At 43.8% G+C, this 14443-nt stretch overlaps 1 protein-coding gene across 9 annotated transcripts in view; it reads left to right on the top strand.

Annotated features, from left to right (window-relative positions):
• The window catches only part of LOC122873629 (glycine receptor subunit beta-like), a 113204-nt gene that overhangs the window by 41105 nt on the left and 57656 nt on the right, over nt 1-14443 (top strand). For 8 of the 9 annotated variants that reach the window (XR_006377483.1, XM_044190598.1, XM_044190597.1 and 5 more), the window contains one exon: nt 11390-11496. Coding sequence is in view for 8 of the 9 variants with exons in the window: in XM_044190598.1 (XP_044046533.1) it covers nt 11390-11496 (107 nt within the window). In the remaining variant the exon portion in view is untranslated. Of the gene's footprint in view, nt 1-3058; nt 3375-10627; nt 10655-11387; nt 11497-14443 lie in introns of those variants that run through there. The other variant, XM_044190603.1, reaches the window with a different exon arrangement.

Here is a 14443-nt window from a genome sequence, read left to right as displayed (position 1 = left end):
GGCTTCCCTTACTCCTGTCTACTATCTGCCTCGAGTAGCCATTGGCTACCGAAGTACTTCCTTCCCTGAACTACTTCTAATTTTAGTATAAAATAACCAAAATAAAAGAATAAAGGAAAAGTGGCCAAGCAAAAATTAATTAGAGAAACCACTTGCAGATTAAATACTACTACTGAGTCACACCAGGAGGTAACTCTTTCTTTGATAACACTTTGGATTGCAGTGTGACAATTAAACTGTTATTTAATTTGAATAAACATCAGTTATACTAAACATAACCATCACTATGTCTGCAACATGTAAGTATAACAATGTCCTACAACAGCAAAATAAGAGAAAACAGTTAAAGTACCCCTCCACTCAAAAATGTGTTTTTCTTATGTTTATGTAAAATGTCAGACCTTGACTTTATTGACTGGTATCTGTCCGAAGTTTGTCACTCGTTTTCACATTCCTCTGTTGAAGGGGGGGATGTCTGTACACTTCCCTAAACACTGAGATTCAAACGGACTCCGGGGAAGCTAGATTTGGGACGTCACAAATTCAAAAGCCAATCACAACGCCACCGGCAAAGAAACCTGAAACCTCCAGCGCAGAGCGGGCTTGTCAGTGCAGAGAGGAGAGCTTGCACTAAGTTAGCGTAGTGAAAGTTTTGACAGCAAACATGGTAGAGTGCAGTTTTTGGATGTAAACCAGACCCTGGAGCTTCCTTCGACTATCTACTTACGTTATGTAATAACAATGTGAACACACTGTAACATCGTAGCAGATATTGTTGTATGTTTCACAACCACTAACGCTGTGTCAGCCACTGCCAGTTACAAGCTAACAAGCTAACAAACAACATAAATAAATAAAAGATGCTAACTACACTTACCATTCCGATACATCTGCTAGTCCCAGATTTTGGTGCACGACAGACTCCTCATCTGAGTCTGACAGAGGCTCAAACATGTACAGCTGAATCTCTCCGATGTTGCTCTAACTCTAGCCATCTAGCCACTGCTCTCTCACCATGGTGTGAGCGTGTGAAGCAGTTACAGAAGGCAGTGCAGGTACAAAGGTAATGCTAATAGTGGACATTATATACAATAAGCAGCTGGAGGTGTGATATTAATAAAATAAAACGGTAAATGGACTGTACTTATATAGCGCCTTTCTAGTCTTTTCTGACTATTCAAAGTGCTTCAACTGCATATCATGGTCATCAGTTGAAAGAAATTAATGCATACTTACACACTCTCACACGGAAGGCACAGCCCTCGAGAGCAATTTGGGGTTCAGTGTCTTGCCCAAGGACACTTCGACATGTGGGCTGGCAGAAGCCAGGATCTTCCGATTGGTGGACGACCTGCTCTACCACTAAGCCACAGTCGTATACAGTGTATACACTATAGGTCAGATATAAAAACAATAGTATAAATATAAATACACTATAGGTCAGATATAAAAACAGTAGTATAAATATAAATACACCATAGGTCAGATATAAAAACAGTAGTATAAATATAAATACACTATAGGTCAGATATAATAACAGTAGTATAAATATAAATACACCATAGATCAGATATAAAAACAGTAGTATAAATATAAATACACTATAGGTTAGATATATCACCGTGGTGCAGAGAACAGCAAGGTGACAGCTGAAGGGAAGAAGCTGTTTCTGAGCGAGCTGGTCCTGCCTACTTTGACCTACTAAGGTCAGGTAATTAGGGGGTGTGGTTAGCACTTCTGTAGCCAATTGATCAATCGTTACACCCAAACCCACACCTTCTGCTCTGTAGCGACAATATGTGACCCGATGTGGTTTGACTTTAGTTTACGGTACAGTTTTCTTCTAATGAGCAACAAACCCTGTGACCCTGTAAGAAAGTGAAACTGTGTTAAATAAAGGCCAACTAAATGTATTGTCCTCTGAGCTCTCTGTGTTTTGGCTGACTATTATAATAGCTATGTCCGAACTAATATGGCATTAAATTCATCTAATTACAGCCTGTGTTCTGTAATTAAGTTGGCCCATGTTGGCAGCATTAAATGTGGTGTCTAATATAGCATACTTTGGTAGTAAGAGTAAAATAGCGTCTAACTGTACCATATTTTGGATCTTTGTATTTGATCTAATTAGACTATGATCTTGTAAAATTGTGTCTAATTGTGTATTAGGATCTCCTATTTGTTTCTAATTAGAGTATAATTTGGTATGCCTATAGTATATTTTGGGTCCAACACGGCATTATATGCAGTTTCTAATTACAGCATAATTTAGGTGTAGGTGTCTAATTAGGGTATATGCAATAAAGGAGCAACTAGTGGGCCAGTGAAAAACTAGTCCTAAAAGGACGTTCAATCACTAATCACTAAAAATCCCCAAATGTATTGTGTTTCACATAACAGACATATTGGTCCAACAGGCAACTTGTTTGATTGTAATGTGAAAAATAAAACCCTGATACAGACACAGGACTGGCAAAATACGCTTTCATGACTGATGGCACACATGAAAACCTTCTTTTTATGTAATGTGTAAGTGTTTGATCTGTTTTTATATAATAAATATAAGGAAAAGCTGAAATAAAATATTGGTAAGATCCTCCCCTGCTCTCCCTAAAAAGTAAGACAACCCTCTCTTCAGCAACTTTTCTGAGGCCTAATAATAATCAGAGAAGTGTTTCTGTTATTTACCTTCTGTCAGAGAGCCAACACAGACACCACCAGCTCCACCCACTGCAATCAACAGATGTTACTCACCTGAGTACTGATCACACACCTGCCACCAATCACCAACCCCACACTATAAAGTCACACTCCCCCGGTTCACTCACTATCTGGTCTCAAAACTATGATGAAATTCAACCTGACCGCGGTATCTCCTGAAGATTCCCCAAGGACTTTGGACTCCACTCAACCATTGTGTGTGTCTTCGACTCCTGGCTCTCCTGTTTCCCGTCTCCTCCAGTGGACTGAACTACTACTCATAATCAGATAAGACTCATAGACTTTCCTAGCTCCAGCCCCTCGTCTCCACTGTATTTTGCTTTACCCAGTATTCTGTCTTGCTTTACAATAAACTCCCTTGTCATTGTACTGACCTCCGTGTCCCGTGTCTGCCTGCTGACAGAAGACCAGACCTTTAAAACCATCTGGAGATGGAGCACTCCGCTCCCCTGACGGATAATCCATACGAAGGGTTGGTCAGCGCCCTTCGTGCGGCTTTGTCTCCGGATCCCCACCAACAATCTGCCTCTGCCAGTCCCATGGCCCTTCCCCCCAGCTATTCGGGTGAGGTGGTAGGATGTAGCGGTTTTCTGCTTCAAGTTTCTCTATACATCGAAATGCACTCTCAAAAATTCACCACCGAACGAGCTAAAGTGGCATTTCTCATTTCCCTCCTCTCCGGAAGAGCGTTGCTGCCCTTTGGAGCTCACAATCCCCCATGATTAACTCTTTTTCCAACTTCTCGTCCCACTTCCAGGAAGTGTTCGGTCTCGCCACCGGGGACCTGGCTGTCTCCGACCAGCTCTTCCACCTACGTCAAGGAAATTCTTTGGCGAGTGACTACACTCTACAGTTCAGCATGCTAGCGGCTGCTAGCAGATCGAATGAGGCTGCACTGATGACAGCTTATCGCCAAGGTTTGAATTCCCAACTTTGGTCATCTACGATAACAACATTGGACTTGAGAATTTCATGCAGAAAACTGTGAAAATCGCTCAGTTACTTACCGCATGCCAGCCGGAAGAAACCGCTCATTCACCACTCTCACCCGAAGCCTGTCCTCCAGTACCAGAGCCCATGCAGGTTGACACCCACAGGCTCTCTCCCCAGCAACGAGCACTCCGTCTGACCCAGGGCCGGTGCCTGTATTGCGGGGCCTCTGGGCACCAGATCAGGGCATGCCCAACCCGTCCTCCACGTCCTGCGGTGAATACCATTCCCAGTTCTCCTGCCATTTCTAAGTTAACCCTTCTAGAAATTCAATTACTCACCCCCCATTCTGTCGTTGCAGTACGGGCCCTCCTCGACTCGGGCTCCTCAGGCAACTTCATCTCCCCGTCGTTATTAAAACGACTAGAGTTACCGTTTCTACCTCATGCTGAATTAATGGTAGAAACCATCCAGGGAAAACCGCTGAGACGTGGTAGAGTGAAATATCAATCACCACCCATCACCCTACGTGTCGGTTGTTTGCACAGAGAACAGATCTCCTTCCTGGTACTGGAGGAACCCACCATAGACGTCATCCTGGGACACCCATGGCTCGCTCAACACACTCCGGAAGTCAGATGGGAGTCCAGCGAGAGTCTGCGGTGGAGTCCAGCCTGCCTTCGACAGTGTGTCTCCTCGGTTCCCAAACCTCCGGTTAGTCACTCTCCCGTGACTATGTGGCCTTCCAGGATGTCTTCAGCAAACAGGCAGCCACCCTCTTACCGCCACATCGGCCAAGGGACTGTGCCATTGACCTGCTGCCTGGGGCTACACCGCCTAAAGGACGTGTGTATCCTCTGTCCATCCCGGAGCGCAAGGCAAAGGAGGATTACATCGAGGAGGCCAAACTGTCAAGCTCCCCTATCCTCTTCCTCTGGTCCCTGCTGCCCTCGAGGAACTCCGTGGGGCTCGCATTTTCACCAAGCTGGATCTGCAGAGTGCCTACAACCTCATTCGAATCCAGGAGGGGGACGAATGGAAGACGGCGTTCATCACCCTTTCGGGCCACTACGAATACCTGGTGATGGCGTACGGACTGTCCAATGCTCTAGCCGTCTTCCAGGGCTTCATGAACGAGGTGTTCCAGGAGTATCTCCATCACTTCGTGATCGTCTATATCGATGATATCCTCATTTACTCCCGGGACTTGGCTGAACATCGCCACCACGTCACGCAGGTCCTCCAACAGCTCAGGAAACATCAGCTCTATCTGAAACTTGAGAAGTGAGAGTTCCATCGCCCCACGGTCCAGTTCCTCGGGTACATCGTCAGCGCAGAGGGCATTCATATGAACCAGGGAAGATCCAAGCCATCCAGAACAGGCCACTTCGTCAAACAGTAAAGGAACTCCAACGTTTCCTAGGGTTTGCAAACTTCTATTGCAGATTCATTAAGAGCTTCAGTTTCATGTCCTCTCCTCTCACCTCCCTGCTCCGTCGTAAACCCAAGTCACTGTCCTGGAACCCCGAAGCCCGAGCCGCGTTCGAAGAGTTAAAGAGAGCCTTCTGCACTGTTCCCGTGCTCACCCATCCAAACCCAGATCTCCCCTTCGTGGTGGAAGTGAACGCCTCCACTACCGGAGTGGTGCTATCCCAATGCCACGGAGAGCCTCCTCAACTCCATCCTTGTGCCTTCTTCTCCAAGAAGCTGTCCCTGGCGGAGCGGAATTATGACATTGGCAACCGGGAGCTGCTGGCGATAAAGTTGGCACTGGAAGAGTGGAGGCATTGGCTGGAGGGAGCTAATCACCCATTCTCAGTCATCACTGACCATAAGAACCTGGAATACCTCCGTACCGCAAAAAGACTGAACCCGCGCCAAGCCCACTGGTCTCTCTTCTTCACCCTTTTCCACTTCACCATCACCTATAGGCCCGGAGACAAGAACATCAAAGCGGATTCCCTCTCCAGAATCCATGCTCCCGAGGAATCCCCCACACCAGAACCCATCCTCCCTCCAGCCATACTTGTCAGCCCTATCCAATGGGACCTGAATGACCAAATACAGGCCGCCACAGTTTCTGAACCCGTTCCGCTAGGAGGCCCAGAGGGTAAGGGTCTACGTTCCTACCAACCTACATAAGGACCTTCTGGGCTCAGCGCATGCTTGCCCGGGCTCTGGACACCCAGGCAGCCAGCATACTCTCGCTCCTCCAGGCTCGTTACTGGTGGCCCAGTATGGTCCGGGATGTCTCCCAATTCGTGGAAGGATGCTCAATCTGCGCCATCTCCCGCACGCCACGTCAACTTCCTGCTGGCAAACTGGTACCCCTTCCGATACCACGTAGACCCTGGTCCCACGTCAGAGTCGATTTAGTCACAGACTTACCCAAATCAGATGGTTTCACCTGCACACTCGTAGCGGTGGACCGTTTCTCCAAGGCCTGCAGGCTCATTCCCTTGCGGGGTCTGCCTACCGCTCAAGAAACCGCAGAGGCCCTTTTCCACCATGTAGTCCGCATCTTTGGTACCCCGGAAGAAATCGTCTCCGACCGTGGACCACAGTTCACCTCACGTGTGTGGAAGGCTTTCTTCAAACTCCTCCAAGTAGCAGTCAAGCTCTCCTCCGTTTATCACCCTCAGACCAACGGCCAGACTGAGCGGAAGATACAGAGATAGGGAGATATCTTCGGACCTACTGTCACGATAACCAAACCAGCTGGAACCACTTCCTTCCGTGGGCCGAGTACGCACAGAACTCCCTAAAACAGAACACCACGGGTCTCACCCCGTTCCAGTGCGTACTCGGTTACCAACCCCCATTGTTCCCCTGGACTGAGGAACCATCGGAAGTCCCAGCTATTGACCACTAGTTTCGAGCGAGAGAGTGTGGGACTCAGCCCATGTCCACCTGCAGCATGCACAAGCAATTTGCAGATGCCTGACGATCCCCTACCCCGGTCTATCATCCAGGGGATCGCGTCTGGCTTTCCACTCGGGATCTGCGTCACCGTCAGCCCTGCCGTAAGCTGAGTCCCCGCTACATAGGTCCCTTCCCCATCAAGAGGCAGATTAATGACGTCACCTACCGGCTCCAGCTTCCCCCGAGGTACCGCATTCACCCTTCATTTCATGTCTCACTCCTAAAACCTGTGTCCATCTTCCACAGAACCCGAGGAGCTACCCATAACTCCTCCTCCAGATGTGATCGAGGAACCCCTAATCTACTGGGTGGAGGCCATTCTGGATTCCAGGCGACGGGGCGGCCGACTCAAGTACCTGGTAGACTGGGAAGGATATGGGCCCGAAGAAAGATTCTGGGTTCAGCGAGATGACATCCTCGAACCTGCTCTACTGACGGACTTTCACAGGGCTCATCCAGATCGTCCTGCACCCAGAGGCCGACCGCCGTTGCCGCCAGCGGGCGTCAGGAGCCGCCCCTGGAGGAGGGGGTACTGTCAGAGAGCCAACACAGACACCACCAGCTCCACCCACTGCAATCAACAGATCTCACTTACCTGAGTACTGATCGCACACCTGCCACCAATCGCCAACCCCACACAATAGTCACACTCCCCCGGTTCACTCACTGTCTGGTCTCAAACCTACGATGAGATTCAACCCGACCACGGTATCTCCTGAAGATTCCCCAAGGACTTTGGACTCCACTCAACCGTGGTGTGTCTTCGACTCCTGGCTCTCCTGTTTCCCGTCTCCTCCAGTGGACTGAACAACTACTCATAATCAGATAAGACTCATAGACTTTCCTAGCTCCAGCCCCTCGTCTCCACTGTATTTTGCTTTACCCAGTATTCTGTCTTGCTTTACAATAAACTCCCTCGTCATTGTACTGACCTCCGTGTCCTGTGTCTGCCTGCTGACACCTTCCCTCATTTATATAAATGTGGTTGTCAAAATAATAGAAACACCTGTCAGTATAACGCAATACAGTTCACCAGCACCACAAACAACATCCTCCAAAATGATCATAAAATTGGATCAAGACCTCTCTAAAAGAATTTCAACAAACGGAACATTATAACAATCACGAAGGCATGATTTATTGCAGGACTGTTGTATTAGACTGCATTAGTTTTAGCTTTGTTCACCTAATTAACTGGCAACTCAGGGTATATAGTCTCCCACAAATTCCCACCTACCTACATGGTTTTGTTCCCACAATTAGTCTTTTGATACGTTTTAGTAGTTTTTATTTTTCTTCCTATTTTTGCCCTGGTGGGTTTTTTTTAAAATCTGAATCAAGAGTCGACGGCTAGAGAGCGTTCTATGTAACAATTCTACCCGAAGTCCCCGAAAGGTCACGGTGGGTATTTTTTCTGAATTTTGCATTCCTTCACAATAACTTTTGCGTTACCTCGCAATAACTGTTGCGCTACATGGCAAAAGTCCAAGCTGCGACAGTATACAGCCACTGGCATTGAGCACAGCTGCAGCTGCTCTGCCTGAATGTGCTGGGTCTAGCTGTGGCTGTGGATATGGTCACTGCTGGGCTACAGCTGCAGTTGTGGTTGAATCTGTGCTGCTGTATATGGCTACTCTTCACTGCTGCTATTAACATTAACCAAGAAAGCATCGTTAAGCCACACAGGATTTGCCGCTTTTGATTAACCATAGCATTAGAGAAAGGTTCCCGCTTGAGCCAGATTTAACACTGGATTAAGCTGCCACAATTGCAACATGAATCGAGGCTATTGTACGGCAAGCTAAGACAATCACGGCAGTTGTCAGTACTGTAGTACATGCTACACCGCTCCACTTACATGTTGCCAAAATCAAATAATAGCAGCACTCTCGCTCGACTCACTTTTCAGTCATCATATTAACCCTGAGAACATTGTCACAGATAATGGTGTTCAAGAGGCATATCTTACAGTACATCAGTTTACTACCTGTGCCAACATACCCATTAAATGGGTTCATTGTGTCCTGATAAACTGTATTCAGACAGTAATCCAACAGTCATGACCCTGCAGGTAGACTGCAATGGATTTGCTCCAAGTGTACTGTGTTACACTCCATGCACGGGCGTGTGCAGGGAGTGGCGTAAACCGGACTTTCGTTTATAGGTGCAAGGTCTATTTATCTTTTAAATTTAAATTTTAAAGACAGGAATGTAAGAAACTGTAAGATACTGTAATGTTAGTAATTAAAGTAAATATGAATAGTGGAGACAGAAATGGTAAATTAATGCTATTTCAACGTGTGTGTATGTGCCACTTCTGCATAAGTCAGTCTCTCACTTGGACCACCCCATTCAAAAAAGCCTGGACACGCCATCTGACTCCATGTTACCACCTCATCTTATGAACTGATCTATGACAGAAAAATGTCTCCCAAACCAAAATGTACACCAAATTGGGCATCCTCGGGTTTACCGTGATGACTATAGCCTGGAGATAACAGGACATAATGAAGCACTCCTTTCAACTGGGTGAGAGTAAGAGTAAGACTACCTCACCATGTTCCCAAAAGGCACCCCATTTTTACTGCTCACAATGTGAAAGAAATCCTTCTTACCCAATGACGAGAAAACCCGGAATGCATCCCATCTTACCCACTTTCTTTTCTGTTGCTCAGTATGACTGTTCCAATCCGACACTGCCACACACCCATGTCACTGCACACCCCTTTCTAAACCACCTACCTATCAGCTAAAGCCTAAATGACACCTGCTAGGCTACATTATATTACAACATGCAATATATATTATGCCATGAACTAGACAGTATGTAAGCTGGAATAAATGTGATGACCTGATTGTTACATAGACTGTTAAAAAGTAAAGTAATGAGTAATGGGATTACTTCCCTCATTGAGTAATGGGTTATCTCACTACAATATTTATGGGAGTTATTAGTGATGAATAACTTTTTCTGAGTAACTTCCCCAAGACTGAACATCACCAGCAGCTTTAGTATTTCACACATGTTCGGCCCAGAGATGTGCATTTGAGTTGTCACACTCGAGTCACACATAATAACACGTAACTCGAATTTTGTGAATGATGGCTTATGAACATCAATAGTCTTCCAAAGATTAGGCACTGAACATTTCTGTAGGAGCAACATTTGTGGTTTTAAAACACTCCTTTAATACATCCCAGCGATCATCTACCAACCACAGACGTGTGAAAACAACACACACACAAGAAGTTGTGTTGGTTGCATATGGATCAACAGCATGATCCATTCTATACAGTGGTGTGCAAAAGTGTTTGCCCCCTTCCTGATTTCTTATTTTTTTGCATGTTTGTCACACTTAAATGTTTCAGATCATCAAACTAATTTAAATATTAGTCAAAGATAACACAAGTAAACACAAAATGCAGTTTTTAAATGAAGGTTGTTATTATTAAGGGAAAACAAAATCCAAAGCTACATGGCCCTGTGTGAAAAAGTGATTGCTCCCTAAACCTAATAACTGGTTGGGCCACCCTTAACAGCAACAACTGCAATCAAGCATTTGCGATAACTTGCAATGAATCTTTTACTGCGCTGTGGAGGAATTTTGGCCCACTCATCTTTGCAGAATTGTTGTAAATCAGCCACATTGGAGAGTTTTCGTGCATGAAGTGCCTTTTTAAGGTCATGCCACAGCATCTCATGCCACAGTGATTAGTGACTACATCGTAGTCTTTGGAAACATGGATTTCAAAACCCTAATGTTAAACAGAAAAATTGCTTCTCGTAAAAAAATGCCGGAAAAAAGCTAAAAGACACTGGATCATGTCCAACTTTATAAAGGCACTTAAAAATACACCCTACAATAGAATGTATTGTTCCATATGACAGGGTGGCAAGAAGCTAAGAGAGTTATCTAACAGTTTTACCCTCCCTTTTGTTTGTAGAAAATGCAGATTCACATTCTTATTTAATTTATTATGAAATCATAAGGAGACATGTGTCATGTGTCTTACACAGGCAGTATTGTCTAAAAGGTTTCAAGTAACAGGTCAGAAAGACAGAAAGATCTACATCTGTCAAATTATGACAGCTGTTTCAAATGATCCAGTTTCAGTGTCTGATACAAGGTAGCTGTTCTCAATCTGACAAAATGAAAATATGGTCCTTATATTTATTAAGATTTGAGTTGGAGTTGTGTGTGTGTGCACTTTCTTCACAATATGTGGTCAGTGACCAGTAGTCTTAAGTGTTAATGTTTGTGCACACAGTCTTCAGCAGTAGCAACACTGAAACTGGTTAAAATATTTCCTCATAATTTGAAAATATCCCACTTTACACTAAAATCACATTACATGTAAAATCATTAAGAACACCTAAAATGTGCCACTGACTGACTAAAAACGGGTTTACCAAAGGAATAAATCACCATTTTTACAGAAATGAAAATTGTATAGTTTATTATAAACCATAGTCTTGATGATGTCTTGAGGTAACGCCTTTTTTGGAAGTCACTGTGTTATCAAATAATTATTTGATTCTGGCTTTTTTCTGTTTGCCATAATTTTCTATTCATCCCTTCAGAGTTTTTTTAAGCTTAGCAAAAAATAGGGCAGTTAGTGCTTTGTGTTGTTAGGCACTTTTTGAAAACATTTTGTTTAATGCACTTGACCCTATGTTAAACTCATTACTTTTCCTTGTTTGCAGTAATCTCACATGTATCCAGCATTTTTGGGAAGAAAAAAAAAGTCCTATATTTCCAGTGTTTTAGATTTCGATGTTAATTATTTTCATTTCTATTAATATCCTATTTAACAGCCAGTTGTCCCCAGAAGATATGGCCCAGGTTCCGGCTAACTCCACCTCAAACATCTTGAACCGTCTTATGGTCAGTTATGACCCAAGAATAAGGCCTAACTTTCAAGGTAATGCTACAAACTACACAGGTAAGTGATGACAAACATTTTCTTTTTAGAAAGACGGTGGCCACACAGGACCAACTAATTCATTTATGTGTGCTCATCCAGAATCAGAATGTGTTTTCCATTAAAAGATTCAGGTTCGCAGTTTTTCATGTCTACTGACTATTGTTTTAAGACAGATTTGGAAAAAAATTAAAACCTATCCTTTAAAGTTGCAGTCGTTATTTTGTATATAAAACACTTTTGGTTAAATTTGCTGAAATGATCATTATATCCTGGCAGGTATCTGAATCGAGTATTCTGTGAAAAGTCAGGTCTCTCTGGTTCCCCTTAGTGCTGTAATTCAATTTGCAAAATTCCACCTTGCCTGAATGAAAACAACCAATCAAAACTAAAAGAGGAAATCTGTGCTCCCCTGCCCACTTCACTGCTGCCCAAAGCAGAGAAAACTGCTATTTGTGGAATCCATCAAAATGCGTGAAGACATCTGCCTAAAGCTTATACATACATCAGTCAGGAGGAGTCTATAACTCAGTGTTAGTCACTACTCATGCACATGCAGGGCTGCCCCTTACCCAGCCAAGCTTTCCTCTGGATGACTTAGGAAGAAAGTTTCAGCACGGAGTGGCGGAGAAGCAACCAACAGGAATGAAAAAAAAAACCCATTTGGAGCTAGTCACATTTCTGGACAGGTAGTTACTCCTGCTTGATTTCTATTTTACTATGTAATGTTATTTAAACAATTCTCAATCTAAACATGTATATATATGTAGATAGCTTATGTGTTTCAGTATGCTAGTTACAGTTGGTCTAACGTTACAGCCTGGCTACCCCCCAGAGCTAAGGCTACTAGTAAGCATTACTATATTGGGAGACGGCTGAAAGTTTCCAGAGGAGTTTTGACAAGCATCCTGAAGGTGTCGTTGGTAGGGGATTTGTCCTGATAATTACTATGTGTCATTATCCTCACTGCTATCTGTCCTCATTATCAGTCATTATTATCATTATTATCATCATCAAGCTAAGTTATCAGCTAAATTAGCTAAGTTATGGAACACTGAAGCACTGTTTGCAAGGTTATGATTGTATAAGTATAATTTGGGGGAGTAATGCTCAATGCTAAGGCTTCTGTTGTTGGTCAACAATGTTGATGGTATAGGACAGGCCTATTCAATTGGCGGCCCACGGCCACATCCGGCCCAGAACCAGCCTCTCAGTGGCCCAGCATACATAGATCTGATATATGACAAAAAAGGTAATCTACATATTCTGTATAGTGTATGGAAGCAGCTAACGAGTGAGCCATCTCGCTTTCTTTTCATCACTGCTGAGAGCTGCACGTGCACAGTACTGATCGGGCAGGATGTTTACAGATGTAGCGACACCGCCAATCATATCTTTTACAGATCAACGTTTTCTCATGTGAGTTCCGACCAGCTTAGTAGCTTTTCAAAACATCTGGCTCCCAACAGTCACAAGTAGGAAGTGCTCTACTGAAAATGTCTCTGTCAACCCTGAAACGTAAATCTGACAATGAAAACCATCAGTTTAACCCTGCCTGGACTGGCAAGTTCTTGTTTATTTTACTGCCATCTCGCCTGCTACTTTTTGGCTACATTTGCATTTGTTTAATATTTGTTATTACCAAAAGCGAAAAAAAGGTTTTTAAATAGGCTGCTGAAAATGTCTGGCCCATCTACATTTCCTGGTTTTAAAATTTGGCCCAATTGAATTTGTAATCGAATAGCCCTGGTTTAGGATATTGCTAAGATCTTTTTTTTAAGACCTTTTGAAGACCACTGTATATTTGTTCTTTTGCTGGGGCAACAGCTTGAAATGCAGCGCTGTGTGCAGTCTGTATCTGCAGCTTTGTCTGCGCTGATAATAACACCCACTTGTGTTTTGCAGATACCAGGCAGATTCTTTTTCAACACCAACAAAATGCAGGATAGCCACACTACCACCTCCTGCCCTTTCCAGTATTGTTTGCCAGTCACTCTCAGATAGACGAGAGAACTTTGGTGGACTCTGCCAGACCGAGTAGTTATACTGTTATTTTGTCGGACCTCAAGATGATTTTTGATGTTCTGTTATGTAATGTTACTGAAGTGTCTTCTGTGTGTGGTTGAATATTTTCTTTATGTATAACAAGCTGACCAATATACAGTATGTTACTGTTCATGTTCGGCTATAGGATATATGGATTGGCCTCCTGCACCATATACTGTTTATTCTTCCTGATGTAGAACTTTAATGATAGTACAGGTTTATATTTACGGTTACTTGTACAGTATTGCTATGCACACAATACTGTTTTGAAAGAAATAAGGTATTCTCATAAATTTCCCTCTGAATTTGCAGGTCAGCTGCTGAAATGGATTCATTCTATAATCACACACATGATCTATGCCAGCCAAAGGTTCGCAGACCAGGCAAGAAAACGTTTGATGGCTACATAGAGTATGCTGAGGTACAATATCCAATAAATGTACAAAATTATTTGTTGGATGAATCCAGATCAATGTTATGATGAAGTACTTAGGTTTCTTGGTCTGTCTCTGTTTTGCTGCTTGTACTTTCTAGATTTCACATTTACATGTCAAAACAGAAGAAAATGAAATCATTTTGTCATTACTAAGTATTCATATTCTTGTCCATTCTCATATTTCTGACACTGAAAAGTCTACAACAAAAAGTTTAGGAAGTGGAGTTTGAATGCAGTAAAGGAGGCAAAAGAGGGCCATAGTAAGAAATGGGAATCTTCGGGGCATGGGACGACACACAGGGATGCCACAACTTACATGCAGGCCAGAGGCCAGATGATCCACATCAGCATGGTGAACTGTTCTGCCCACCAGCCCCGACCACACAGGAGCTAATGCAGACACATGTTAGCAGGGGGACAGGGTAAGTTATGAATATGTATTCCTGCTTCCACTGCTATACAAGA

Source organism: Siniperca chuatsi, linkage group LG3 (genome assembly GCF_020085105.1).
Source record: "Siniperca chuatsi isolate FFG_IHB_CAS linkage group LG3, ASM2008510v1, whole genome shotgun sequence".
In the NCBI taxonomy this organism is placed as follows: domain Eukaryota; kingdom Metazoa; phylum Chordata; class Actinopteri; order Centrarchiformes; family Sinipercidae; genus Siniperca; species Siniperca chuatsi.
The sequence above is the reverse complement of the archived record's forward strand: the minus strand, read 5'-3'. Positions and strand labels throughout refer to the sequence as shown.